This window comes from Delphinapterus leucas, chromosome 1 (assembly GCF_059928025.1).
Source record: "Delphinapterus leucas isolate spDelLeu-1000000601 "Yukka" chromosome 1, BTC_Dleu_Yukka2, whole genome shotgun sequence".
Lineage (NCBI taxonomy): Eukaryota > Metazoa > Chordata > Mammalia > Artiodactyla > Monodontidae > Delphinapterus > Delphinapterus leucas.
The window spans coordinates 40,559,568-40,586,842 of NC_143129.1; the positions used below are offsets into that span (position 1 = coordinate 40,559,568).

At 53.5% G+C, this 27,275-nt stretch overlaps 1 protein-coding gene across 3 annotated transcripts in view; it reads left to right on the forward strand.

Annotated features, from left to right (window-relative positions):
* The window catches only part of CDK18 (cyclin dependent kinase 18), a 28,907-nt gene extending 14,605 nt beyond the window's left edge, over positions 1–14,302 (forward strand). Inside the window, exons 2-16 of one of the 3 annotated variants that reach the window (XM_022593644.3) lie at positions 1,912–2,062; positions 2,288–2,364; positions 2,930–3,055; positions 3,888–3,944; positions 4,784–4,898; positions 5,086–5,180; positions 5,407–5,469; positions 5,944–6,067; positions 6,191–6,311; positions 7,296–7,393; positions 7,617–7,722; positions 7,852–7,894; positions 8,547–8,637; positions 8,964–9,041; positions 9,717–9,864. In XM_022593644.3, coding sequence (XP_022449352.1) covers positions 1,948–2,062; positions 2,288–2,364; positions 2,930–3,055; positions 3,888–3,944; positions 4,784–4,898; positions 5,086–5,180; positions 5,407–5,469; positions 5,944–6,067; positions 6,191–6,311; positions 7,296–7,393; positions 7,617–7,722; positions 7,852–7,894; positions 8,547–8,637; positions 8,964–9,041; positions 9,717–9,751 — 1,344 coding nt within the window. In that variant the 5' untranslated portion in view covers positions 1,912–1,947 and the 3' untranslated portion in view covers positions 9,752–9,864. The other 2 variants (XM_022593643.3, XM_022593638.2) reach the window with 2 other exon arrangements.
* The last annotated feature ends 12,973 nt before the right edge of the window (positions 14,303–27,275 follow it).

Consider the following 27,275-nt stretch of genomic DNA (forward strand, 5'->3'; position numbering starts at 1 on the left):
GAGGCTACACGCTGCCACCATCATGAAGCCCCCCTTATGCCCCCCCATCCCCGGCTGGCTGCACACAAGAGTGAGGTGAGTGGCAGCCTGTGGGAGCTTCCTGTCCATGAGAATCCTGCAGACGACAGGCCCGGACATCGCACAGAGCCAGGAGGAGTGGCTGAGGTTGGCTGGCAGGAATGAGCTTGGAGATGGTGAAGTAAGAAAGCTCCAGGCTGGTGGGCTTTGCAAGGAAGCTGGAAGAAGAAGACCTTTCAGCTACCTTCTCATCAAAGGAGGCCTCACAGCCCCCAGGTTCCTTGAGAAGAGGGACCAGGCTTTACTCACCACTAACCCCAGTGCCTAGTGTAATGCTTGGCACTTCATTTGTTGAGCCGAACGGAGTGAGACTTCACGGCCCACTGACAGAGATAGGCTCGGCTGGCAGTGCAGACCCAACGCCTGTACTCTGAGAGGTGCCAGCCTGAGGAAGGAGTGCCTGGCCATACCCAGTCTCTGGGCTGAGAGGAGCTGGAGGGCCACAACTTAGCTGCATTTGGGGGTAGCCAGGGAAAGGACCCTTTCCAGGCTGGCTGAGTACAGAAGGATGTGATCCTTAAGCAAAGTAAACATGCTACTGACCCATAATCCCTTAAACCAGGATTCAGGAGGGGCCTGGTCGCCTTGGCAACTGGTTACTGGCCAGTGACAGTGCTGAGAGCATCCTCTGGAAATGGGCTATGCTTGGTGCATGGGTAAAAGCTGGGAGAGGGTGGCCCCCTCCCATCACAGGGCTAGCCCTGATGGCTTCACGGCAGGCGTGGGTGGGGGCCCTTGTGAGGCCTCTTGATCCCAGCCCCACTGTAGCTGAGGGAGAAGGAGGCAGAGTAGAAATGAGGGGGTGGCCACACTGGGAGCTTATGAAACCATGGAGGGGAGGGGAAGGGGGGAAAGGGGAGGGGAAGGGGGGAAAGGGAAAGGAAAGCGTGACAGCCCCACTCTGAGTTTTCAGGGCAGAACAGAGAAGGGAGGGTCTATGGGAAGAAGCAGTTGCACAAGTCTCACTGGGAGGCCAGCGGGTGTCCCCTCACTCTGGGCAAGAGGAGCCGCAGGGAGGGAACCTCTTCTCGCTGGGGAGCGGGCCCTGGGGTGAGCAGAGCAGCCCACCCCTCTCTGCAGTAGACACCCTGCCTGCTGGGGTTCTGGTGTGGGAGGGGCCAGCAGTGTTCAGCCCCTCCTCCCTGGGGGCCCCGTCTGTTTCCGGTAAATTTCTGTCTTTCCCTTGAGACATTCAACTGCTCCTGACCTCCCATATTTCAGCAGGAGGGATGGGGCTGGGCCAGCTCAGATGCACACATCCTCTCCCTTGTCCCTTTCCTCTCTTTTCCTGTCTCCTGGGGACCCAGGACAAGCCAGAGAGGGACTCCCAGGTGTCAATATTAGGATGAAATGGGGTTGGGACCAGACTGCGTTACAAGGGTGTAGGCTAAGTTATGTTCAGCTTATGGGCATCAATCAGTACGGCTTACTGGCTGTTGACATATTCAGCCTCTCCCGTGCAAGTTGGTAAAGAGCTGCTGGCCCTAGGGTCACCCGGTTCTGGTGTCTTCCCTGCCACCCCTGGCCTCCTTCCAGAACTCTCTAGACCTCCGGCAGCTGGAAGGTTACCATGTGGCCCTGGGGAGGCCTTCAGGATCCTATTGGCACTTCCAGCTGCTGTTATGAGCAGTACTTTGCTGTGCTTCTTAATATCCCCTGTGAATATCTCCCCCAGGGACAGGGAGTCCTGGGGGGATGAGATTCCCAAGGAGGAAGAGGGTTAGGAAGCTGCAACCCTGGCCCCTGAGTGCGGGGCGACAGAGCTTGATGGGAAGCTGGTGTCGACCGGACCCATTGCCCTGTTCTCACCCGCTCTTCTCACTTCTGTCCCAGGACCCTGCGGCCTGCGACCTGCTGATCTTGAGCAAAATGAAGAGCTTCAAGCGCCGCTTCTCCCTGTCAGTGCCCCGCACCGAGACCATCGAGGAGTCCTTGGTCGAGTTCACAGAGCAGTTCAACCAGCTCCACAGCCGGCACAATGAGGGTGAGGGGTCTGGGGCCCTTCCCCCGCCCCTCCCCACCCGGCATCCCCCCCCCGCCCCTCCCCACCCTCCCTGACACATCGGGGAAGGGCAGAGTGAAGTCTCCTCCCCACCCCCATGCCGGGGCAGAGGCAGGGAGGGTGGCTGATGTCTCTCCCTCTCAGGCCTGCAGCTCCGTCCTCTGGGCAGAGACCCGCAGCCAGAGTCCAGCACCTTCTCCCCCACAGACAGAGGGGAGGACCCCGGGCAGCTGTCCCCTGGCATGCAGTACCGGCGGCAGAACCAGCGCCGCTTCTCCATGGAGGTGAGGGGCTCCAGGCTCTACGACACATCCACAGATGTATGCCCGGGAAGGTGGTTGCCTTGGAGCCAGACTTCATGGGTTCAAATCCCGGCTCTGCCATTGATTAGCTCTGTGACCTTGAGCAGGCTACGCAACCTCTGTGTACCACAGTCTCCTTGTGTTAAAATGGTCATCGAGAAGATTAGATGAGAATATATGCCACGTGCTCTGAACATTCCTGGTACATAGCAAGGGCGAGACAATTTGACTATTGGTCTTATGACCCATATACATGTGCCCAAGTGTATGAAAAACATGCTTACAGAATCGCAGTGTCTGCAGGAATCTCATTCTACAGATGGTGACTCTGAGGTCCAGAGAGGGGAAGGCACCTCCTAAGGTCACACAGCAACCCCTGGATGTTCATATATGTCTCAGCACATCTTTGAAGCCTCACAGCCCATGGTTCAGTCCTGCTGGGGTTGTTCACAGGGAAAGCCAGGCCCAGGGCCAGAGGCGAGGGTCCCACAGCCCTGGCTACCCTGGAGCAAACACTGGCACCCCTGTCTCATCCTGGCCGCTGCAGGACATCAGTAAGAGGCTCTCTCTGCCCATGGACATCCGTCTGCCCCAGGAATTCCTCCAGAAGCTGCAGCTGGAGAGCCCAGACCTGCCCAAACCGCTCACCCGAATGTCCCGCCGTGCCTCCCTGGTGAGTCCCAAGAGGGTCAGAGGTCGCCTGGGTGGAACACCCTCTCCCCTGCAAGACATCAGTCCTGGTTTTGCCTGTCCCGGCTGAGGCCTGCAGCAGTTTCCAGGGAGGCTTCTGGGCCTCTGGCGCCACCTTCTGGCCGAGAGGATTCCCACAGCTGGTCCTCTTGGTCAACCTCCATTCCCTAGTTGAGTCCCACCAGTGCTGGAGCTGAGCTCCAAGCCCCCTCTGGGTTCCAGAGTCTTCACTGGCGTGAGGTCAATAAACCAGCTGGCCCGTGTTTCCAAATCTTGGCTGCCTATCAGATTTCCCTGGGAGTATCTTACAAAACACAGATTCTGGTCCCCAGTCCAGATACCTACAGAATCAAACTCTGGGTGGTGGGGCCCAGGAATCCGTATTGTTAAGGGTTGGGTACTACTGAGCTGGAGCAAGTGTGATGATGAGAGAGGCTGTAGCGAGGTGGGTTCTGAACTGGACCCCCAAGGTACAGTGGAGTAAAAGGCACAGTTCCTGCCCTTGAGGGGCTTCTGAGCAGGATGGAGACAGACAGGTGATAAAGGCCTGTGGCAATCCCAAGACTACAACCCTGGGCTCTGCACCCACCACTGCCACGGGAGAAAGAAGCTCACACTTCCAAGGCCTCCCTCCTTTATCACAGGGACAGAGAGAAGTGGAGAGGGAGGATTTGGGGCTGCCCTCACCCTGCTAGCCTCAGACCCCCTGGGGGTCTCATTCCCTTTCCACCTGGAGGCTGGGGGTGAGGAGGTGCACTCTCTGTGGGACTGCTGGGGCCTTCAAGCTCACAGAACCCTATGTCTCCCCCTCTCAGTCAGATATCGGCTTTGGGAAACTGGAAACATACGTGAAACTGGACAAACTGGGGGAGGTAAGAGGCTGGGTTGGGTTTTCTCCAGGCCGCCAGGCAGGATGGCGAGGAGGAGGAACAGGGTCTTCCCCAGCCTTCCCCAGTCTGCGGTCACACTACCCCTGTCCCACAGATCTTGCCCCGCAGTCTGGCCCAGCCTTTGGCGGGTGTTAAGCTGGGCCCAGGTCCTGGAGGAGGGCATGAGGATGGGGTGGCTGATGGGCTCTGGGGCAGAATCCAGTCTTTTTTTCCCCTGCTAATATTTCTTGTCTGGGATCAAATCCCAACTCCTCCGTTTACCAGCTCTGTGGCCTGGTGTGAGCTATGTGACCTCCCTCTGTGCCTTGGTTTCTTCCTCTGTCAAATGGAGATCCTAATTGTTCTACCTCGTAGGGTGTCGTGAGGCCTGAGTAGGTCACTGTAAGCTTTTGTGCCGTGTAATTATTAGCTATTTCCGTAAACACTGTGCTGGGCTTTGTGTTCCAGGCTGGGGGGGGGGGGTGGGCCGTGGTTTACAGAGCGGAGGAGGATGTGGCCCTTTCCTTCCAGGAACCCAGAGGAGACCTACACATAAACATCAACAGAACATAAGGAAGAACAAAACTGGTGTTATAATAGAGGGACACCTTGCCTGCTGGGGGCTTACAGGAAAGACAGTTCCTTCTGACCGGGAAGGAGTTAGGGATAGCTTCACAGAGAAGTGGGCTTTGGAAGAAACAGAATTTCAGTGAAGGGGTCGGGGGGTAGGGAAGGGCGGTCCTGCCAAAGTCACGGCCCAAGCAGAGGCACAAAGAGGAGGACGTTGGACAGAGGAGAGCGGGGCCTGAATGTGGCTGGGCTGCTGGGGTTCTTGTTCCCAGGGAACCTATGCCACAGTCTTCAAAGGGCGCAGCAAACTGACAGAGAACCTCGTGGCCCTGAAGGAGATCCGGCTGGAACATGAAGAAGGCGCGCCCTGCACTGCCATCCGAGAGGGTACAGCATCCTAGGGTCCTGTCGTCTTGGGGCTCCTGGGAGGAGGGGTTCCTGGCCTGAGCCCTGGTGGCAGCCTGGGGGCCAAGAGTCATTGCTGGAATGGGGACTCCCGAGGCTGGTCCCAGGAGGAGAGGGTATGAGGGGCATATGGGGCCTAAGGGACACAGGCAGGCCTGTCTCCCCATAGTGTCTTTACTGAGGAACCTGAAACATGCCAATATTGTGACCCTGCATGACCTCATCCACACGGAGCGCTCCCTCACGCTGGTGTTTGAGTACCTGGTGAGTTGGGGTAGGGGTGGGGTGGGGGAGAGAGGGGGGTGGCCCAGGCCTTGTTCTGGAATCAGGTTCTCAGATGCTCCCATTCAGGAATGGCCGAAGGGCCCAGGCTTAGGGGCAGCTCAGAGCCAGGGACCTGTCCCACTCCTTGGCTTGGGCCCTGCCCAGGGAAGGGCGCCTGGCCAGGCGTCAGGTCAGGGCGAGGGCTGAGCCAGGCCCTGTGTTCCAGGACAGTGACCTGAAGCAGTATCTGGACCACTGTGGAAACCTCATGAGCATGCACAACGTCAAGGTAAGAGCCTCTGTGTCATGGACCTCCCCGCTCTAACGCTGAGCGTCAGGTTCCCTCTCTGTCAAACGGGAGCGTGAGTTACCTGCCAGGATGAAGAGAGACTTCGGGGAAATTCAGAGGGATGAATGACGTCTTCTGTGTGCGTACGTCCCCACACAGGCAGGCTTCCTGGCCCAGTGTGGTGCCTCTCAGCTCCCCGGCTGGGGTACTCTCTCCTCCCCCACCCTCCTGCCTCCTCTGTACACCTGGTGCCCTGCCCTCTGGATGGCATTTCCTGGGGTGGATGGGGCCCAGGATGTGGCTTCCACGCGGGCAGGAGAACCAGGTAGCTCTCCAAGTACCTCACCTCCACCCAGTCTTGTCCCCATCCCCGTCCCAGCCACGGGGAAGAGGCGCAGGGTTCCTCCCTTCCCCCCTCCCCTCCATGGGACATGCTCCCACCTTGCACTGCTTCCTTTCTTTTCCCTCCCCCAGATTTTCATGTTCCAGCTGCTCCGGGGCCTTGCCTACTGCCACCGACGCAAGATCCTGCACCGGGACCTGAAACCCCAGAACCTGCTCATCAACGAGAGAGGGGAGCTGAAGCTGGCCGACTTCGGTGAGGGCCAGAGCCTACAGGGCTGGGGCGGGGTAGTGGAGGAATCTGACACAGTCTCCTCAGGATGTGGGCACTGTCGCGGGGGTGGGGGTGGGGGCGGTTCAGTGACGGGTCTGTCCCTAGGACTGGCCCGGGCCAAGTCAGTGCCCACAAAGACCTACTCCAATGAGGTGGTGACCCTGTGGTACAGGCCCCCCGACGTGCTGCTGGGGTCCACGGAGTACTCCACCCCCATCGATATGTGGTAAGCAAGCACTGTGGGACTGGGCGGGAGGTTGGGGGCGTGGGGCAGGGGCTTCTGCACCTGCGACTCGCTTTTGCTGCCCCAAAGGCCTCTGCGAAGGACTGTCTAATGTCTTTTGAATAAAAGCCATGTGGCGTCCTGCTGAACTGGATGTTAAAGAATTGAGGGCTTCCCTGGTGGTCCAGTGGTTAAGACTCTGTGCTTCCAGTGCAGGGGATGCGGGTTCGATCCCTGGTGGGCAAACTAAGACCCCACATGCTACATAGCGTGGCCAAAAAATAAAATAAAGAGAAGCAAGTTTAGGGGGAAAATAAATAAAAGATGCATTTAAAAAAAAATAAAATTAAGTCAGAGCTACATTGGGGTTTCCCTGGCTCTAAATAGACTCTCCTAGGCTGTGCTTCTGAAATATTCGCCCAGGGGTACATAGGGGGTTACCAGAGGGCACAGGAGGGCGCCCACAGTAAACATGATGACTCTTACCCACGCATCAGTTCTACTGAAAAATTTAGAAGGGATACTTTTTTTCTTAAAATTAACGCACATATGATTCAGTGTAGAAGGAAAAAATTGCCGAACTTTAAAGGTAAAACACAGTTTTCTGATGAATGGCTGCTGTGCCCTACACCAGGGGTTTCCTTGGAGAGTGGATTTGTGGACTTCTCTCGTCCAGAGGGGCACATGACGGGAAGTTTGAGACAACACTGCTTGAAGAGCTGCCTCATGGGTGCTGGCTATGCAGACCCAAATCCTACAGAGTGAAAGGAGAGAGATCAAAGCGTCCTAGAGCCCTGAGAAGCCCCCAGAGGGAGGCTGTAGTGGGTGGCTGTGCTGTGCTAGGAGCCTCTGCAGCTCTGGGCCACCCACCCCGGTGCCATGACCCATTTGAGTCACCGTGGCAGGGCATCGTGGTGGAGCAGCGCTAGGAAGCGCGGGTGCAAGGAGGTCCAGCCTAACGCCGCCCATGCCCATTGCTCCCTGCAGGGGCGTGGGCTGCATCCATTACGAGATGGCCACAGGGAGGCCCCTCTTCCCCGGCTCCACGGTCAAGGAGGAGCTGCACCTCATCTTCCGACTCCTCGGTCAGTGTCCTGCCGCTCCTCCCTCTCACCACTAGGGGGCGCCGGAACTCTGTCCAGCCCGGGCGCATATCCGGACTGGGAAGAGCAGCTCCCACCGGATCTCTACAGGGCCGGGGGCGGGTTGGACTCAGTCATTCTATGACCCCACCTCCTACCTTGCACCCCTCCAAGTCGCCCTCGGCCCTGGCCTCTCACCCCTCGCCACCCCTTCTCATCTCCCCAGGGACCCCCACGGAAGAGGCGTGGCCTGGTGTGATGGCCCTGTCCGAGTTCCGAGCGTACAACTTCCCCCAGTACCTGCCCCAGCCTCTCATCAGTCATGCTCCCAGGTAGCCCTTCCTCCCCACTCCCCCTCTCTGCCTGTGGGCCTGGCTGTCCCTCCCGGAGGTGGCTGTGAGCCCCACCCGTCCCACCCCGCCCCCATAGACCAGACTTGTGCCAGCTCCTTCCTCCCGCAGGTTGGACACTGATGGCATCAACCTCCTGACCGGCCTCCTCCTGGTGAGTGTGCTCCCACGCCGACCAGGGCCAGGCAGTCAGAGAGCTGAAGCCCCAAGATCCCAGCCCAGCCCTCCGTCCCACCTGCGTGCTGGCGTTCCCCACGTACCCTCCACCCACTGGGCCCGAGGGGAGTGCTGGCTTCCACAGACTTCAGAGTGGGTGCACTCCCAACTCAAACCCCAACCCAGACCCTAGCTGTGTAGCTGTGGGCAAGTTACAGAGCTCTTCTGTGCCTCAGTTTCCTCAACTGCAAAGTAGAATGAATCATTCACATTTTGTAAGATGGTCTTGAGGATAAATTGAGGTTATGGAATACACTTAGAATGGTGCCTGTCTTGAATAAGCACACGATAAAGGGTAGTTGTTAGCACTACATGTTAATATTACTGTTAAAGTTGTGATCTTAGATGCTTCAGCATCTGTATTTCCATCCCAAGAGGAGGTCATTCTCTGAAAGCCCCCCTTCTGGTTTTCTCCTGGTGGCTGGAGATCTGAGACCCTGAGTTCTGAGACTGCCTTGGCTTGAGCGGGCAGCTGACCCCAGGGGCTTCTCAGGTTAGACTCTGGCCCTTCCCTTCTTCGTCATATAACTTAGCATGGGAATAGCATTGCCCAGAGGGGTCCCTGCAGTCCCCCACCCTCTGCTTTTCAGTACGAATCCAAGAGTCGCGTGTCAGCAGAGGCGGCCCTGAGGCACCCCTACTTCCGGTCTCTGGGGGAGCGTGTGCACCAGCTCGACGACAGTGAGTGTGTAGGGGAGGTTGGGGGAAGGGGGCAGGGCCACCCCAGAACCAGAGAAAGGGAGCAGCTGGTGTGAGTGGAGGAGCCGGAACGAAGAGGCCAGAGGCCCTGGGTCTAGCTGAGCAGCCTGGCTGCCCCTCTTTGGGTTTTCGTTTGCAACGAGGGGAGGAAACCCTGTGGATCCAAGGTGCTGCCCGAAAGGCCCAGTTAGGTACTCCTGGGCCAGTCCTAACTAAGGGGGTGCTCGATGGGTGTGGGGGCCTCAGGCTGCAGGAGCAGGGCCAGCTCCACTCAGCTCTCTCCCGGCCTTTTCCCTCTCTCACCCCAGCTGCTTCCATCTTCTCCCTGAAGGAGATCCAGCTCCAGAAGGACCCAGGCTACCGGGGCCTGGCCTTTCAGCAGCCAGGTAGGGGCTCATGCCTCCCCCACCTCCTCCTCTTATTAGAGGAGGCCAGGGCAGGCGGCTCCACCCTCTTGAGGAACAGAGATAGGGCAGCCCCTCCTGCCGTGGGAATCAGCGTGGCCTCCCTGACATTGGCCTGTCTTCCGGGGGCCCGTGGGGAGCAGGGAAGGGACTGGTTTCCCTATCTCCTTGCCAGGCTTCCTCCTCCTGCGTTTCCCTCCTCAACCCCCACCCTAGACAGAACGCTGCCTCTGACAGTAGCCCTGAGGAAGGTGCACGCTTTTCCTGATTCATTCTCTCTGCAAATTCTGAGCTCTCTGGCCTCCATCCTGGGAGAACTATACTTTGTTTCTAGACTAGCTGATGGCCTCAGACATGATAAGTGCTTTCTGTGGAGTATCTCATTTAATCCTAAAGTACCCCTTGAAATTGGTACTATTAGTTAATGCTCCCCATTTCACAGGCAATGAGACTGAGGCTCTGGGAGGCTAAGGTGCAATTTCACATAGCTAGTAAGTAGCAGAGATGGGATTTGAACCCAGGGCTGACCAGCTCCCAAGCACATGCTCTTGCTGGCTCTATCAGAGTAGCTCTGGAGGACGCCCGTCCCTCCTGATCTCAGGTGACCTTCGGCCCAGCTTCTCCCTGCAGTCCCACATCTTTCCTTCCATTCTCCAGGGCGAGGGAAGAGCCGGCGGCAGAGCATCTTCTGAGCTGTGCCCACCCTGCTGTGGCCCAAGGGACGAGAGGTCACACTGAGCACAACTGCGGCAGGATGGGGCCCGTGTGGCCTCGGAGGACTGAGGAGTCAGGGCTAACGGCCGGTCCAGAAGACCTCTCGGCAGCCCTGCTGGCCACGGCTGTTTCCTCTCCCTTCTTCCCACATGCCTCCCCAGTGGCCTTGGCCTGGACACCAACCCCTCCGTCACCTTCCCTGGGGCTGGGCATGAGCTGCTTCCCTGGGAGGAGGTGAGGGGACAGGGAGCGATCTCAGACACTTTCCCACCCTAAAGTGCTCAGACACCAGCATGGAACCCACATGGACAGAAGAATCTAGAGGCCGGGCAGAGCGCTATGCCTTGAACATGGGCACCACCATGCCTCCCCACCCGGGGTACCTGCCTGCCTCACCAGTTTGGTCGAGTCCCTTTCAGGCCCCTTGGAGCCCACACGTCTTTCCCCTTTTTCCCCCGCTGAGAGCAGGAAGCAACGTGGCACCTTGTCTGGGACTCTGGAATCCTGGGTGCCAACGTGTGTGCCAAAGCCCACCCTCACCTGAGGGGCGGGTGTCCCCAGAGCAACAGAGGGAGTTGTAGCCCCACCCCCTCTTCTCATCATCCCCCACTTGTTCCCATTCCCCACTCCTCGCCAGAGGCCCCGTATGCTGCTGGACGCCCAGTTGAGTCCAGTGGTGGCCTGGTCCCGCCAGCTGCACTCCTGCCAGCTCAGCCGGGCCCGCCCGTCTCCCCAGTCCGAATGGGATTGCCTTAAATTGGCAGGTGGTAGAGCACGCACTGCCCTTGGAGCTCTGACCCAAGCTGCTACCTCTCCACCCTTTCCCGAGAGTGGTTCCTGCTTATCATTCCTGAGCGCTGGTAAGCCAGCCCTGGGCCAGGGTCCCAAGGACGGTACCCAGATATGCAGAGTCACCCTCACGCTGCTGCCAGCTCCCTGGGGCTGGCACAGCCTCCCTCGTCCCCTCCTTCCCGGCCCCCGTGGCTCTGTCCTTGCTCCACCCTATCTGGGCACCAGCCTCCCCATGCCCCTGGCCTCCCCAGAGGGCGGTCACCAGAGAAAGGATCAGCACCGCAGTCTGAGGTACAGGAAGGTGGGACAGGACGGGATAGACTTTGATCCCGAGCCCTGAGCCCCAGGCCCCAGGGGACTGGGAGTGTTAGGGCCTGCGAGAAGGCCCCGCCCCCCACCCCTATGGAGCACACCTGTCCTATTCCCAAAGTCTCCTCAACACTCGGCTGAATCTTGGATGGCGAGGCCAGGTCCCCTGCGCACCCCCCTCAGGCTGAGGAGCAGCCCTGGAGGGTCTTGGCTTCCCCACAAGTCCCTCCCCTCCTCCCCCACCGTACTGTGAAAGTCCCGTGACTCAGCGCAAAGACAGATAATATATTTAATTCATGTTGTACAGAAAGGAGTGAGCAGTCTCATGCTGAAAAGCTGGTTTTGACAGATTGATGCCAAAGATGGAGGACAGAAGGCCCCCTGCGGGCCTTCTGAGTGCAAGTGGGGCTTGCTTGTATGTGTACGTAAAGTGGAGAGAGAGTTTGGTTTGTATGTGTCCCTGAACCCACCCTGGGCTATGGGCATGGTGCCCTGCACCCTCCCTGCTGTATTCCAGATGCTGCTGCATTCAGAGCTGGAAGTCAGCTCTGGGTGACCTGGGGTGGGAGCAGAAGAGGCCTGGGACTCTGTGCTCGGGGTCCCAGCCGTGGCCCAAGTTGGTGCCTGAGGGGTGGGGCCAGCCAGGAGTCCTGGGGAAGGGTCTGGGGTTCTGGCTACTGTCGCTGACCCTTGTGCTCCCCCAACCAAGTGGCTCTCTGACTTATTGGGGGGGGCAAGGAGGAAAGTTCAAGAGAGGGTTGACATGGGGGATGGTCAAGGCCAGGGCAGCAGAACTAGGATACAAACCTCCCTATAATTCTGGCCCAGCAGTAATTGCACAGACCCGACTCCCCTTCCCGCTGCCCGGATGGCCTCTTACCTTGGGTCTGTCCATTCCTCCTTTCACACACATCTCCCAGAGCTCTCAGCATCCTGCTGCATTTTCCATTTCAGTGTCCAGGTTTGTTCTCCCCAAGACCACCCTGAGGATGTCAGGCCCCAAACCTCCTGGCCTTACCTGACCAGTGGCCTTATGTCTGGCCATAAGAACTTTCCAGTTTGCTGGCACAGTTGAGGAGGCTCATGCTGAGAGGTTGGGTGATGTCCCCCAAGATCATGGAAGTAAAGAGTGATTCTCAGCATGGATTCTGCCAGCCTAGACCTCCTCACCTCTTAAAGGCAGCCAGTCGCTAAACTGGAGGACAGTAAGGGCAGGGGCCAGGAGACACATTGGTGGGCATCTGAGTCCGGCCTTTTAGTTGAATGTGGGAGGAAGCTAGCGAAGACCTAAGGTTTGCTAAGCTCCCTACTGTGTGCCAGGCACTATGCCTCTCATTGAATCCTCACAACAAGCCCCTTTCTCCCCACTTTGCAGGTGAGGACAGTAAGTTTCTCAGGGGTTAGAGGACTTGCCTTGGGTCATGTAGCAAATTAGAATCCCAGGTCTGTCTGCCACTCCAGCCCGTGGTCTTCAAAGAGGAGAAGGAGTGAGGAGGGGAGGTGTAGACCAGGCAGAGCCCCAGGAGCCAGAGAAACAAACACACAGCAGGGAAGGCCCCAGAGCAGACACTGCTTTGCTGGCGTGCCGCTTGACACCAGAGGCCACCGTTGTATCATAGAGAGCAGTACCCACCAGTTTACAGAGGCTTCTGCCCCTTTAAGAGCCCACTCCCCCAGGGAGGCTCACTTGGGTGGGGGGACTTTGGAGGTCTCTGTGGAGACATTAAGGCACTCTGAGCTTCTGCCCTAGAAAGCTTGGGGATGTTCAGCTGGACAGGCTCCTACCAGCCCTTGTATGTAGTTAGTGCTCAAAGAAAAATGATGTTTCTGGAGAAGGAAGCTGGAGGGGCGGAGTAACCGGTTATGAGCTGCTGGGGCAGAAGGGCTTCGAGGGTTGCCGTCGGGCTCTCCGGTGGCCAGACTGCCGCCACACAGGGCACGTGTCCTGGAGCCCTCTGTTTCCTGGGTACCCCCAGCTTCATTCCCACATTCCTTATGGCTGGCTCTCACAAACAGCGGCCTGCCCCATACGCTGGAGTCCCGGGCCAAACCTGCCAGCCAGTCATTTCCCCCTCTGACCTCACTTTTGCCATGGGCTCCTGGGATGGGTCAGGAGTGCCTGGGGCCCCCGACTGGGCCCACTCAGCGGGGTCGTTTGTGCTTTGCAGCAGCCCTGCAGCTGCTGGACAAAAGGTCCTATTTGAGGGTGACAGCAGCTCTCATGCTGGGCTCTGCCCCAGTCCTCTCCCACCCTGGTGGGACCTGGGGCTGGCTCTCCCCTGCCCCACCCTTCCTGTGGGCTCTCAGTCACCCTGTCCCTCTGATCTGGGCCCAGTGGTCAGGGCTGATGCCCCACAGGCCACTGCTCTCTTTGCCCTGCTAGGCTACGTGGGCCAGCCCGGTGTGGGACACTTGCCAGACCACCTTTCCTTCCTCCTCAAAGCAGCTCAGCTCCTTTTGGACCACCTTTCCACCTTCATCTTTGCTTAGACCCCTGCTTCCAGTCTTGACACTCCACAGCACCCCTTGAGCCCCTGTCTCCAGAGCAAATCATCAGCCCCGTGAATTGGTCACAGCCTGGCCCTGTGCTGGGTGCCAGGACACCGAGGTGCAAGACTCTCCACCCTTGCTTTCCGGCAGTGGGAGCTCAGACCTCCTGGCGTTGACGGCCTTTCTCTCAGCAGATTTTTATCAAGCACCCACTGTGTGCCAGGCACTGTGCTGGGCACTGAGGATGAGGCAAGACCTCCATGTCCCTGCTCTCACAGAGCTTGCATTCTAGTGAAGGAGGAAGCATCACGCAAATAAATGTGACACGTCAGGGGTCAAATGTGATGACACAGAAGCAAGCAGAGTCAGGGGAGATGTGAGGGCACAGGGTGGGGGCCTGGCACACGGTATGGTCAGAGGCCTCACTGATAAGATTGGGGAGCAGTGACTTGTAAGGGGGGAGCCATGTGGACCCCCAAGGACAGAGTATTCCAGCAGAGGTCCTGAAAGGAGGGTGTTTGAGGATGAACAAGGAGGCAGCCAGGTTGGAGCACAGCACCTGGGCGGGGTGACAGGAAGGCTGGCTCACGTGGAGTGGAGCAGTGGTCCTGCGCGTTAGATCCACCAGGGAGCATTTAAGAAGTACGGACGCCCGGCTCCAGCTCCAGTGATTCACACGGATTTTCCAGCGGTGAGGCTAGGCATCAGTAGTTTCTTAAAAGCTCCGCAGGTGACCCCAACGCGCAGCCAGGGTTGAGAAGCACTCACGTGGGGTGCTGTGGGGCATGGAAGGGACTCTGGATCTCGTTCTGAATGGCGAAGCCACTGACCTCTGTTTTTAAAGGCTCAGAGAGACGAATAGGAGAAGGCAGCCCCCGAGAGGAGGGTGCTATGGGCGGAGGAGGGAAGGACCCCCCCCGCACACACACACACACACACACACACACACACACACACACACACATACAGGCAGTAGGAGGAGGCTGCAGCTGAGGGGCGCAGGAGGGGAGGAGGAGCCTCTTCTCGGGGGCGGTGCCCTGAGGTGGGGGCTGTCCTCGCACTCACCGTGAGGCACCTGAAACTCTGGGCAAGGTAGCTTGCTGGGCCACATAGAGCAAGGGAGAGTGTCAGAGTTCAAACCCAAGTCTGCCTACCCGAGCAGTGCAGTGCTTGCACGATACCGTCTGCCTCCCAGGTGGCTGTGGGCGGGTACAGGAGGCGCCACCTTACTGTGTGCTGGGTTCCCGGGAACTGGGAACAGCACCCTCAGCCTCCGGTCACCTACAGGCATGGCTGAGAGGTGACAAGTAGGTCCCAGTGAGTTAGCTGAAAGTCACTGTGCCCACCCCACCACATGTGCCCTGCCATCACCCAGCCCCTCCTCGGGACCCTCCGGACCTCCCCACCACTTCAAAAGGCAACGTTGAGTACCGGGGGCCCAGTTCCTGTACCAGAGCTGTGACCGGCGTCCTTTCTGATGGTCGGTGCCCAGCTCCGGAGAGCCGGCGCCAGCTCTCCTCAACAGGATGGACAGGGTGGGTGGGCGGCTCCAGAGGGATCGCAGATGCCGCTTAGCCACTTCCTTCTCTCTCCTGTCCCCGCTTTCCCTCTGCTACCCCCTCTTTCTGCCCCTCACCTGTCCCTTCCTCTTGCTGGGGTTGCCCTGAGTAACACAAATGCAGAGATCGATCATCTGGCCGGGCCTCTTCCCGAGGGAAGCCTCTCCTAGCTGTCCACCCCCGCCCCAAATCCCTGAGAAGCTCTCTTGATGCCAAGCGGCATCTCTGTCCTCCTGCACGCTTGTCCGTCTCATCCTGGTGATGTCAACACGAGGCATGGCGGTGCTATGGCAGCAGCTGTGTGAGCAAGCGGATCCAGCCAGAGTGGTGGATACAGGGCTCGACCCTCTGGGACGCAGTCAGCGCTCCTCCCTGCTCAAAGCTTCTAGCCCAGCCCCTCATCTTCCCGTCTCCTTCTGAGCTCCTCCCTCCCACATTCACTCATTATTCACCTGAGACTTCCTGACTACATGCCAGGCTCTGTTTCCAGTATCTGGGATACAAACTTGACCCTTAGACCCCACTTGCAGGAGCTCAGAGCCTCAGCATCAGATAGGATGCGATCTTTGCTTCCCTCTCATGAGGTCTCAGTTTCTTGGGGGAAGGGGAGTTGTCCATTAGTCACTTTTTTCAAATTTACCAAGAATTTTTGTCTTTTACTTTTTTTTTTTTTTTCAGACACAACAAAGACTTTTTATACCATCCATGTTTTCCCTGGAGGAGAGATCAGCTGGGTCCCGGGTCCCTGGGGAGGCATCTTGCACATCCAAGGCTCCAAAATCCATGAATCTGGATTCAAATCCTAGCTCTGCTGTTTGCAAGCTGTGTCACCTTGGGCATGTTTCTTAACCTCTCTGTGCCTCAGTGTCCTTCTCTGTAAAATGGAGTTGGTGACAACACCTTTTCCATGGGATTGGAAGGATTCATGAGAGAATTCCCGTGAGGGGCCTGACACGAGTGCTCAGTGAGCGGTAGCATGAATATCACTCTGCACATGCCCAGCCCCTTCTCCACCAGCAGAAATTCCATCGCCCTCCTTCCCCCAGGGATCCTAGTCCTGGCATTTAAATTAGATCATATTTTTTCTTGTTTTGCATTCTTCACCCTTGATAAGATCTCAATTAGCAAGAATGTATTAAGCATATTCTACCTAAAAGATTTTGCAAGACTTTAAGATTACCTCATCCCAGAGCTTTGTTTCCACAGAGTTTAAAATGTAGCTGGGGAAGTAAACATGGAAAGAGAGTTTAGGATAAAAAGCACTGGGTCACAGGTATCACTCAGTGGATCAGCTGCCTTCTGAAGCAGTGAGCTCTCTGTCCCTGGAAGCATCCAAGCAGAGGCTGGGAGACCACTTGTTGGGAATTCCAGGGGCATGCACTGTTTCTGGTAAGTCCTACCAGGTTGCAGAGGAAGGAGCCGTCTTGGGATAGGCCAGATCTGCCCCTGGTCTGACCATGTTCCTTGGGTCTCTACTTTGCCAAGCAGGGCGGCAAGATACAGCCCACAGGTAAGAAGCATTCCTCAGAGATGCCGAGAGGAATGTGGCCAACGGTAGTTGCAGGCTTGCAAACACCCTTCCACTGGGTTGCAAGATGCCTGGAGCATCCGATTGGGCCATTTGCTTTGAGGCCAGACTGCCTTGGCCTTTCAAGACCTGGGGCTGACTCTCGGGTGTGGGAATTCCTAAAGCTGGAGCTGATGAGGACAGGAGGGAGGGCTACCTTGCAGCAGGGGGATGGGCCCAGTGCCGTTTCATGCCTTGAGGTGATGACTTGAAGTTTACCCTCAACCGCCTGTGATGCTACACCTCTGGCTAAATGCTCTACTCAGTAATGGAATTGACTGCCCAGCTTTAGGGCACCAGAGGAGGGGGAAAGGTTGGAATTTCCAAGCAATAGAGGCAGTGCCGTGTGGAGGTCAAGAGCAGAGCTCTAGTGCCTTGGCTCGAATCCTGGCTCCATCACTTCCTAATTGTGGGATCACATAAAATGGCTTCTCAGTGCCTCAGTTTCCGCATAGGTAGAACGCGTGAAGATTAGATGAGTTAATACATGGAAAGTGCTCAGAATTTATTGGCCACGTAGAAAAGCACCGCCTAAGTGTTGGCTGTTGTTTTGTTGCCTGTCCTCTAGGGTGGAAGCAGGCATCACTCTCTCAACGGGGGAAGGGTTGTAGGGGACACAACAGTGAATAAAACCCCTCTGTCCAGGGGAACCCACCCATCCTCCCAAACTGCCACCAGAGTTTCAGAATTCTGATGTCCCTTATCCTAACAGATGTATGTTAGGCAAGGTACCGTGAACTTAACAAACATTATTTAAATTAAAAAAAAATTTTTTTTTAATTTAACAGACTTTTTTTTTTAATGAACGCACCATTTTACTCCAAATTAATTTAAAGAAATAGTAAGAGGTTTACAACAGTTGGGGACAGAGATTGTCACAGTGGCACTGTTATACCCAATAAAAAGATGGAAGCAACATAAATATCTCACAAGAGAAGTATAAATACATGTTTTTCCATCCATTACATAGCTAGTATGGAAACATTTGTATCTCACTTTCTTCTCAAAGCCTATTTCAACTCATGGAAAACTGCTTATGACATTCTTATGAAAATTATTTACAACATAATTATGTTATGACATAGGTGAAATACACTGGTTGTAAAAGTACACAGTATGTAAAATGTATAGTCCTAATTTTGTATTTATACAAGTATCATGACAAAACAACTAGAAGTATGTATACAGATGAGTGATTATCACTTTCTCCGCCATGAATTTCTCCATTTTCTCAATTTTTCACAATGAACATGGGTTATCTTTATGGTCAATGAAAAGGACAACAAAAGCCATTATTATGATTATATTGTCGCTATCAGTTGGGTTTCCATGGCTCTAGAGTTTTTACTCCCATTTCCCCTGATGTACATGTCTGGAGAGATGCTCACAGAGAGGATGGCTCTGTGTTCCCATGACCAGGGCTGGTCCCTCCTGGTCACTGCCCACTGCGAGAAGGATCCATGGGGACCACATTGGCTCTGGGCTTGGAGGGGCCCCTAACAGACGTTTATTAAAAATCTCCTTGGTCCAGATCACTCTGTGAAGTACTAAAGATTCAGAATTAAGTAAACAGTTCTCTTTCCTCAAGGAACTCACCGGCTGGTCTGGGAGAGAGAAGCCGATTGCAGAAATGTTGACAGTAATGGGCAGTTACCTGCATCTGCAGGTAATCCCAGAGGGTGTGAGCGGCCTGCCCAGGGAGCTTGTCACTTGCCTGCCTCCCCGCCCCTTCCTCAACCTCTGCCTACCTATCAGTATTGCAAGCCTCAGAAAGTGAGTTGGACCTCTAGGCTTCATAGTTCATATTAGTGAATGAAAATGAATTAACATAGAAATGAAACCTCTGATACGTTAGGAACCTGAAGGAACCCACCTCTGCAAGTCCTTCCCTTCCTTGCCTGCACCAGTGAGCACCCCCAGGTGACGCTCTACTTTGAGCTTAGACCTCTCTAGACACAGTGCCATTTAGTCAGGTGGTAAAGCCGGTCTTGTTTCTAGGTGTTTCCATACTCCTCCAACCCCCATATCCACCCCCCACCCCCGAATACTCAAAAGAATGTGGCCCTGGGCTGCAGAGGAGCTCCTGGAGGCCTCAAGACATCCTGTTGACTGTCCCACTGTCATCTCTAAGGGGCTGTGCCCATCCCCAGCAAGTGCCCCAGCGCTGTGTCCCAGCCCTGACCCTCCTCTCTCTCCGGTCCCGTACCTGACCACCCACTGCACACTCCTTACTCCTGCTAGCAGACCAAGGACCACCTTTCCCCGAAGGTGCCTCTTCCTTCAAGCCTTCGTACCTCTGCCCGGACATCCCCTCCCACCTCCTGCAGCAGCTCAGTCAGACTCTGGGCCTCGGGCAGGTGGTGGGACTCAGTGCTCCTGTCCCTACAGTGATGGGGTTGGGGGGTACAGATGCCCTCAGAGGGTCCTCCCTGCTCCTGATTTTACATCAACCTGTCTGTTCTCACTTTAGGGTTTTGTGGGAGCCATTTTCCTCTCTCCTCCTTTCAAGCATGCCTCAAACCCTCCTCCAGGAAGCCTTCCCTGATCAACTCCTTGAGCACTATGTGCTCAGTTCTGCTGGCACCAAATAGACGTACACCAATGCTGATGCAAGGGCTTCATGGGGGCCTTAGCCCTTCGTAACCTCCATTTCCCAAAAGGCTACCCAAATATACACAACCTAAGGAAAAACAGAGAGCCTAGTGTGGAAGTGTGACCTCCAGGTAAGTTTTCCAATAACTGCCCCCCGACCAGCCACACTCCACCCCATCCTAGCCACCACCACCACCCCCAGCCCGACTGCCTAGAAATTCTCACAGCCTGTGGTCTGCGCTCATGTATCCAGGTTTCCAACGTGTTAGGTCTCTTCTCTGGGTTCAGGTTGCAAGCTGCCTGGGTTGAAGAGGGCCGTGTCCTCTTGAGTGTGCCTCCCCCAGGCGTGCCATCCCACTCCCCAATTGCTTTGTTAGGGCAATGACACCAGTTGGTGACCAAGTAATGTATTTATAGTTATTGAGGTGCTTTCATGCATGGTAGCCCATTTTGCTCTGAAAACACCCTGTGTGGTAGACAGGGCATGTGGGATGACCCCATTCAATGGATGTGGAAACTGAGGCCCTGGGAGGTTTAACACCTTGCACATAGTTAATTAAGTGACAAAGCAAGGCCTCCCACCAGGTATGCCTGCCTGCCTCACTGCCCTGTGAACTGCTTTGCTTGCCAGCTCAGGTTTTATTCCGTTCCAGTGTCAGGGCTGTTGAGCAGGGACCCCCAGGGCTGACGGGGGAGCCAGAAGAAGCAGATTTGACTTCTAATCTGACTCACGCAGCTGGTTCAGAATGCAGCCAACATGGGGGAATTTGGTCCTGCTTCCACTCCCCTTCCCCTCTTCCACAGCTGCTTTGACATCCTCTTGCCTCCCTCTGCACCCCTCCCTCCCCACCCCCAACTTTGGGAGCCGTGGGGTGGGGTCCCAGGAGGATGTGAGCCTATGGACAGGCGGGATGTTTTTCCTACTCTGTATTGTTCTGCCCATGCCCATTGTGTGGGCTGAGAGCAGGACGTCACCAAGTCGCCTGGCAAACTTTCAGCAGAGCTGGGGAACATTTCCGGAGGGAACTGACCCATTATAAATGGCTGAAGCTTTTTACAAGCTTTGGTATTTCTCTGGATCGGCCGGACTGGGGGAGCCAGGGAAAGGAAAGACTTGAAGACTTCCGGTTCCTGGCAGCCAACTGCAAGGCTGAAGGTCCCAGGGACCTTGGCAGACCTGAGGTGTGCCAACACCTAACCCCAACTTGGGATGGCTCACACCTGAGGGTAGGAATGGACCTAGTCACCTTGAAAAGCTTCACTGTGCTCACCCAAGGGGAAATGCAAGGTCAGAATTGTTTTAAAGCTGTTCCGTGTTTGCTGTGGGGTGAGTAATGCTCAGTGTTTTCAACTCACAGCTCTTCCTTCCCAGGGGAGGCATTTATTTATGCATCTCTCTTTACCACTAGACTGGGTGTGCCTTCAGAGAGGTTCCTGGATGCCAGGTGCTTTGCATCAGTTTTCTCATGGTTTGACTGAATCCTGGCAGCAAGAGGATTATAGGCAGGTATAGTACGCCGCTTCTTACAGATGCGGAAACTGAGTCTCACCAAGGTTAGGAATTAGTTCCAGCCCACACAGCTATTTCATTGCAGAGCTGGGATTTGAACTCAGGTCTGTGACACTCCACAGTCCATGATCTGCAGCAGGATTTCTCAAACATTCACTTGCATAAGAGTTGACTGTTGTGCTAGCTAAGAATGCAGATTTTGGGGCCCTGCATTCTCCCCAATTCTAATTCAATAAATCAGGGTGGGGCAGGAAATCTGCATTTTTGCCAAATAACAGGGGATTCTGAAGCACTTGAGCCGCAGGTTGAGAAACACTGCCTTGGGGGTTGGTCTCCGTTTTATGATTTTAGCCAAGAGAGCAGCATCCTGGACTAAAAACAGAGGCGCAGCCCCAGGCCCCTACTGAGACCTCAGGAGGTGGCCCTGTCCCCTCACTTGTCCCTGCCTATGTGTGAAACCCAGGAGAAGCAGCCTGGAGCCTCAGAAGACAAAGGGAACCCGTCTGCAGCATAGAAAATTCTCCCATCACCCTTTATAACATTTGAAACACACAAGATAGGAAACTGAGCAACAAAGTCAGAATAAAGGGGCCCTCGTTCACCCCTCAGACTTTTATGGACCCCTGCTATGGGAAAGGGCTTGGGACAGACTCCTCTGAAGTTCTGAGGTGGCAAGTACAGCTGGATGCATCAGGAACCTCCTGCTTCAGAGTTACCTGGGGGTTTGCTAAGATGCAGAGTCCTGGGGCCCATCCCAGACTTCCATAGCCAGAATTCCTGGGGGGTAAACTCTAGGTGAACTCATTTTGCTTTAAATGTGTTCCCCAGACAATTCTGAAGCAAATAGAGGTTTGAGAACTGGTGGCCAGAGGGCCTGGGAAGGAAAGGAATTCCTGAAGCTGAGGACCCCAGGAGGGCCCCAAAGCTACAGCCTGGGTGGGAATCCCTGGGGTGAAGCTGTGGACTAGTGAAAGAGGTACCACACTTAGTGTGTGGAATTCTGGGTTTGAACCCTGGCTTGGCCACTCTGCACTCCTGGGCAAGTGACAACCTCCCTGAGCTCAACTCCTCACAGGTCAAATGAGGATAATCCGGTCCACCTCTGCGCCTGGCTATGAAGACCCAGTGAGCACACAGTGGGCACTGAATGGACAGCAGCAGGTGAGCGGTGGAAGAAGCTGATTCTAAGTTTTCAGGCAATGCTGACAGGGCTCCCAACAACATCCAGCTGCCACAGACCCACTTCACTCTCTTGGAGAACCAAGGACTGGGTTGGGCGATGGGGGTTAGAATTCAGAATCTTGACTTGTGGACTCTGATGGAGTGGCCTGGGACACCCTCAGAGGGTCAGAAGCCCTGAAGCCCTGAAGCCCTGTGGTCTGAAGGACCCTGAAGCCCAGGTCGTGTCTGGAGGGCTGTTTCCACCACTCCACTCCCCTGTCCGCCCACTTCCCAAACCCTCAATTTCACACCAAGAATCACACCATAAGCATGGGCTCTGAGAGGTCAGCCCAGGGGCCCTTCCCCGTATGACCCTCACTGCTACTCAGTCTTGTTTCCCTGGAGTTGTCTCTGTTGAGCTGAGGGACCTAACTGTTCCTCTCCTCCTTCCCATCACCCTTGGGTGCCTCCAAGGACCCCTATCCCCTCTTCCTTGACCATTATGCCCTCTTTAGAGACTCCTTTTCCCCCTCTCCCTCTCAGGAAGCCCAGGGGTCATCCTCAGGCCAACTGCTAACTCCCTCCGGGGAAAAGATCTGAGAAACCAATTCATACCCAGTGGGTACACTAAGCAGGCCAGAGGCCCTCCCCTGGAATAGGTGCACTTTACAAGCAGCTGTAAGAAAGCAGTCCAGGGAGACCTGAAGAGGGCCTCTCCCCTGGCAGTACCGCCTTGAGGTTAAGAGTACAAGCTCCGGAGACAGAGGGTTCGTCCTGGCTAGACCATGCATTAGCTGAGTGACCTTGCGCCACCTGCTTCATTTTCCTTATGTATCAAACAGAGAAATAGCAAACGTATCCACTTCTTTAATGCAGGCACGTATTAAGTCTCAACATGTCTGGCACATATTAAGTACTCAATAAATGTTAGTCATTATTGCTCATTAGTGGAAGGATTTGGGACATTTACTATTCTAGATTTCATAGGTTAATGCCTGTGTCCATCCGGGGCTGTGTGCCCACCAAGTCCAAGCTCAGCCCTAGCTGTCATCTAAAGGGAATGCTGCACATGGGGCCAAGTGTCTGAGTTCTTGAGCTGGGATTCATCCTCTTGGTAAATCTCCTTGGGAATAAGGATGAGGGCAACAGCGGCTGGATTAGGGGAGAGTCTCTATTAGTATCTCTTAAGCCAGGGCTTAAGGGAAAGCATAGGTGGATATGAAGGGAATTTGACATCTGCTTCTCTCTTAAGGTTCAGTTGCCTGTGAACTGGGGGTAGGGCTTGGTAAATCACTGGGTTTCTGCACTCTGAGATCCTGGGAAGGAGTGGGATTCTCTGACAGCTTTGTTCTTCTGTACCAGTCTGTGAGTCTGCGAAAAGGCAAGTAACAGGCTCAAATCCTCCAAGAAAGGGGATGGAGGGTGGGGCCTGTTCTTCCTGCTCCTATCATCTCCTTCCCTTCTGGCTAATTTCCCTCTCGATAGGAGCAGGCAAGAAGACTCAGAAGGCTTCTGGAAGAGATTGGAAGTCTTCAGGGCAAATGTCACCTCATCTCCCAGCCCCACTTTTTCCAACAGACATGAGAAAATACCTCCTCTCCCTTGGGCAGACCAGCCACCCTGGGGAGAGCCCTTTCTCCTCAAACTGGACCACTGGGGACTAATCCTTGCCCACCATTGGTTTGGAAGATGCAGCTCTCTGTGAAGAATGCCGCTAGGTAGAGGGCCCCACCAGGATGGGAGCAAAGACTGCGGCCAGGTCAGGCAGGACAGCAAGATCATGCCCCAGAAACCCACGAACAGAAAGGAGACACCAAAGTGAAGTGAGCACTGCAGCCAACAGTAACTCTCTTAGCACCTCCATCTCACAGAAGGTGGAGGAAACCACAAGAGAGCCGTTGGGCCCACACTCTCCCGACGTTCATCCTGAGTCAGCGCCTGGGCTGCTCCCGGAGGCTCAGTGACTCATAAGACAAGGGCCACAAGCATGAGGAATCCAGTCCAGAGGGAGACAGCGTGTCACCTGGGCACAGAGGAGGGCGCCACTGATTCTCTCTAGGCGGGAGAACATTGAAGCTGGACACTGAAGGCTAGGTTGCATTTCTACAGGACAGTGGGGAACAGCAAAGGGGACTTGTTCAGGGGTCACAAAGCCTCCTGTGGGGGGCAGGGGGAGGGGTGATAGGAGAGGATGGAAATGTAGGCAGGGCCTCGAAAGGCATATTGAAGGCACTGACCTTTACCCTGTGGACTGAGGGGAGTGGAAACACATAATTTTTTTCCTGATTATTAGGAGCAATATACCTTTGGCATAAAAACCAGAGAAACAGGGCTTCCCTGGTGGCGCAGTGGTTGAGAGTCCGCCTGCCGATGCAGGGGACACGGGTTCGTGCCCCGGTCCGGGAAGATCCCACATGCCGCGGAGCGGCTGGGCCTGTGAGCCATGGCCGCTGAGCCTGCATGTCCGGAGCCTGTGCTCCGCAATGGGAGAGGCCACAACAGTGACAGGCCCACGTACCGCAAAAAAAAAAAAAAAAAAAACCACACACAAAACACAAAAATCCAGAGAAACAGAAAAAGTATAAAGAAGAAAATTAAAATCACTCATATGTCAACTACCCAGAAATAACCACTGAGGTTTTCCTTTCAGACTCTTTCTTATAAATAAGAGACCTTTAAAAAGGGTATATGTAGGATAGATACAACATGTAATATATAGTCATATTAATATAGCAAAATGCATATTTCATATTAAAAGATTATGTTATGTTAGAACATAATCTGAATTCAGAGAATATATCAATTAACATACAAGTTATTATATAATAACTTAGTATAATATAGTTCATTTTAAAGAAAACTAAATTGAGATGTTATAAAGAGGGAGTTTTCATTTTTATTTGTTTATTTTTAATAGACAACACATTCGTGTGCTCCATAATTCAGAAGGCACAAGAGGTTATATAGTGAAAATGTCCTTATTGCTCCACCCCCTACCATCTAGCTCTCCTCCTTGGACTCAATAAATGTTGTTGTAACCTTCCAGGAGTTTTATGCATAGACAAGAAGATAAACATATTATTTTCTCCCCCTTTACACAAATGTTACACAATTGTTAGCCACTTATTCTGCATCCTTCAGTTTTTACTTAGTATATCTTGGATACAATTTCCTATGAATGTATAAAAAGTCCTCTCATTTTTTATGGCTACATACTTTTCCATCATATGAATGTATTCTAATTTATTCAGCAAGTCTCTACTAATAGTCATTTGGGTTTTCTCTAATCTTTTGCATTTATAAACAGTGCTGCCATAAATAACTCTACATATGTCGTCTTGCACAAGTAAAACTCCATATGCAGCATAACTTCCTAGAAGTGCAGTTACAGGTCAAGGGTCAGGTGCAGTTATAATTTTGATGCATATTTCTTAACAGCCCTCTGTAGAGCTGATACTAATTGCTTTAAAATGTCCCTCTTTTGATGTAAATGAGGGATAAAATCAGGTCTGAACTTAGAGTATAAGGAGGCTGGATTAGAAGTGGGCAGGCAGGAACCAGTTTGGAGGCCACTGCAATAGTGCAGGAGAAACCTGCCTAGAACTGAACTATGGGTCAGGACCATTGGACAGAGGAGCCGGAGCCCTGAATTCAAGAAACATTCTGGACTTAGAACTGATAGGATAGAGACACAAACTGGCATTTGGATGTGAGGGTGCAAAGGTCTCTAACAGAGTGACCCGGTGGGTCTGGAAATGGCATCTGAAGTAAAAAGATGAAACAAAAGCTGCAAACAGAGAAGGAAGGAGCCCCCTGGAGTCTCGAAGTGTAGAGACATTTATTATAATGATAATGCTCTTACTTTGTTTCTCCTACATCAAGGAAAATGACCTTCACTCTGGAAAAGGTAAAACAGACACATTAAGAGGGAACTGAAGATTCCCCTTTAAAAAGACAGATTATTGGTCACATGTGTTCGACACTTCTCCTTCCTGACCCCACGAAAATGATTATAAAGCAATGAGCAAATGTTACCCTCCCAGTGATGAAGAGAACAGGAGAGAGGCCACCGCGGATAAACGTTCTCAGCAAATATATAGGAGCTGAGAAATGGAGAAGAGAGTGGTCATTGATGAAGTGGGTGGAGGACAGTGAACCCAGAGGGGCAGGCAGCGAGAGAGAGAGACGGCTGCACATTACCGCAGCAGAACCACAGTGGAGCTCAGGCCTCCGAGATGCTATGAGGGTGGACGGTGTAGAGGAAGCAGGAGACATAGCCACCGCTGAAGTGAGGAGGACTGGCCAACGGTACATGGAACAGTCAATTCCCAAGCAACACACAGGGCAGCCAGGGATCCATCTCCAGTCGGAGGCTTCAGTTCAATGGTCCCAAAGCAGGGGCTTCCACCTCTAATACTGGAGTCCTCGTGTGATGCAGGCTCACTGCCGAAATGAAATGAAATCTGCCACCTGACCAGCCCAGCCTCACTCTTAAATATGAAAAGACAAAGATCATCAGACATTTGAAAAAAAGCCTCTGGCATGAAAAAAAATAAAGATAAATGGTGTGGGGGGGTAACATAATGTCCATAATGGACATATTCCATTATTTCTCTTTAGAGAAATAATTTAGGAAACAGAAGACTAAAGAAATTTTCAGTAACTAATAGGTAATCAGGGAGATTTGAGGAGGTGTTGCATCCCTAAACAAGTATAGGATGCTATGAAAGGAAGACCAGAAAATAAATGTGAGCTCCTGGAAATAAAAGATAGGATTATGGACATTGAAATTTCAATAGAAAGTGTTGGGACGTAAGAGAATTAGAGAAGTAGTTTCACATCTGGATAAGAGAAACATCCAGAAAAAAAGTAAAGAGAAAAGCAGAAGAGAAGAAGTTCTCAAATAAGAAAATAAAATAATTCCCCAAAGCTGAAGGACAACTTGTAAAGGGGACACCAAGAATACAGCGCAATGAGTGAATAAGGGACCCACATATGAGCACCATCATGGTGAAATTTTAGAATAGCAGTGATAAAGACAGGATCCTAAAATTTCCCTAGAGGAGAAGAAAATTTACCTCTAAAAATATAAGAATCAGACTGGTCTCAGGGCTCTCATTAGCAAAGACTACACTGATACCTTCAACATTCTGTGAAAAAAGCAATTTTCAACAAAGAAGTCTATATCCATCCAAATTATCATTCACGTGTGAAGGTGGAGCTATAACACTTTGAGAAGCTAGGGACTCAGAAAAATCTATGACATACCGCCCACTCCTTTTTTTCTTTCTTTCTTTTTTAATAACAATTTTTAAAATTGAAGTATAGTAAATTTACAATGTTGCGTTAGCTTCAGGTGTACTGCAAATTGATTCAGTTACATATATATATATATATATATATATATATATATATATATTCTTTTTCAGATTCTTTTCCATTATAGGTTATTACAAGACACTGAGTATAGTTCCCTGTGCTATATAATAGGTTTTTGTTGTTTATTTTATACATAGTGGTAT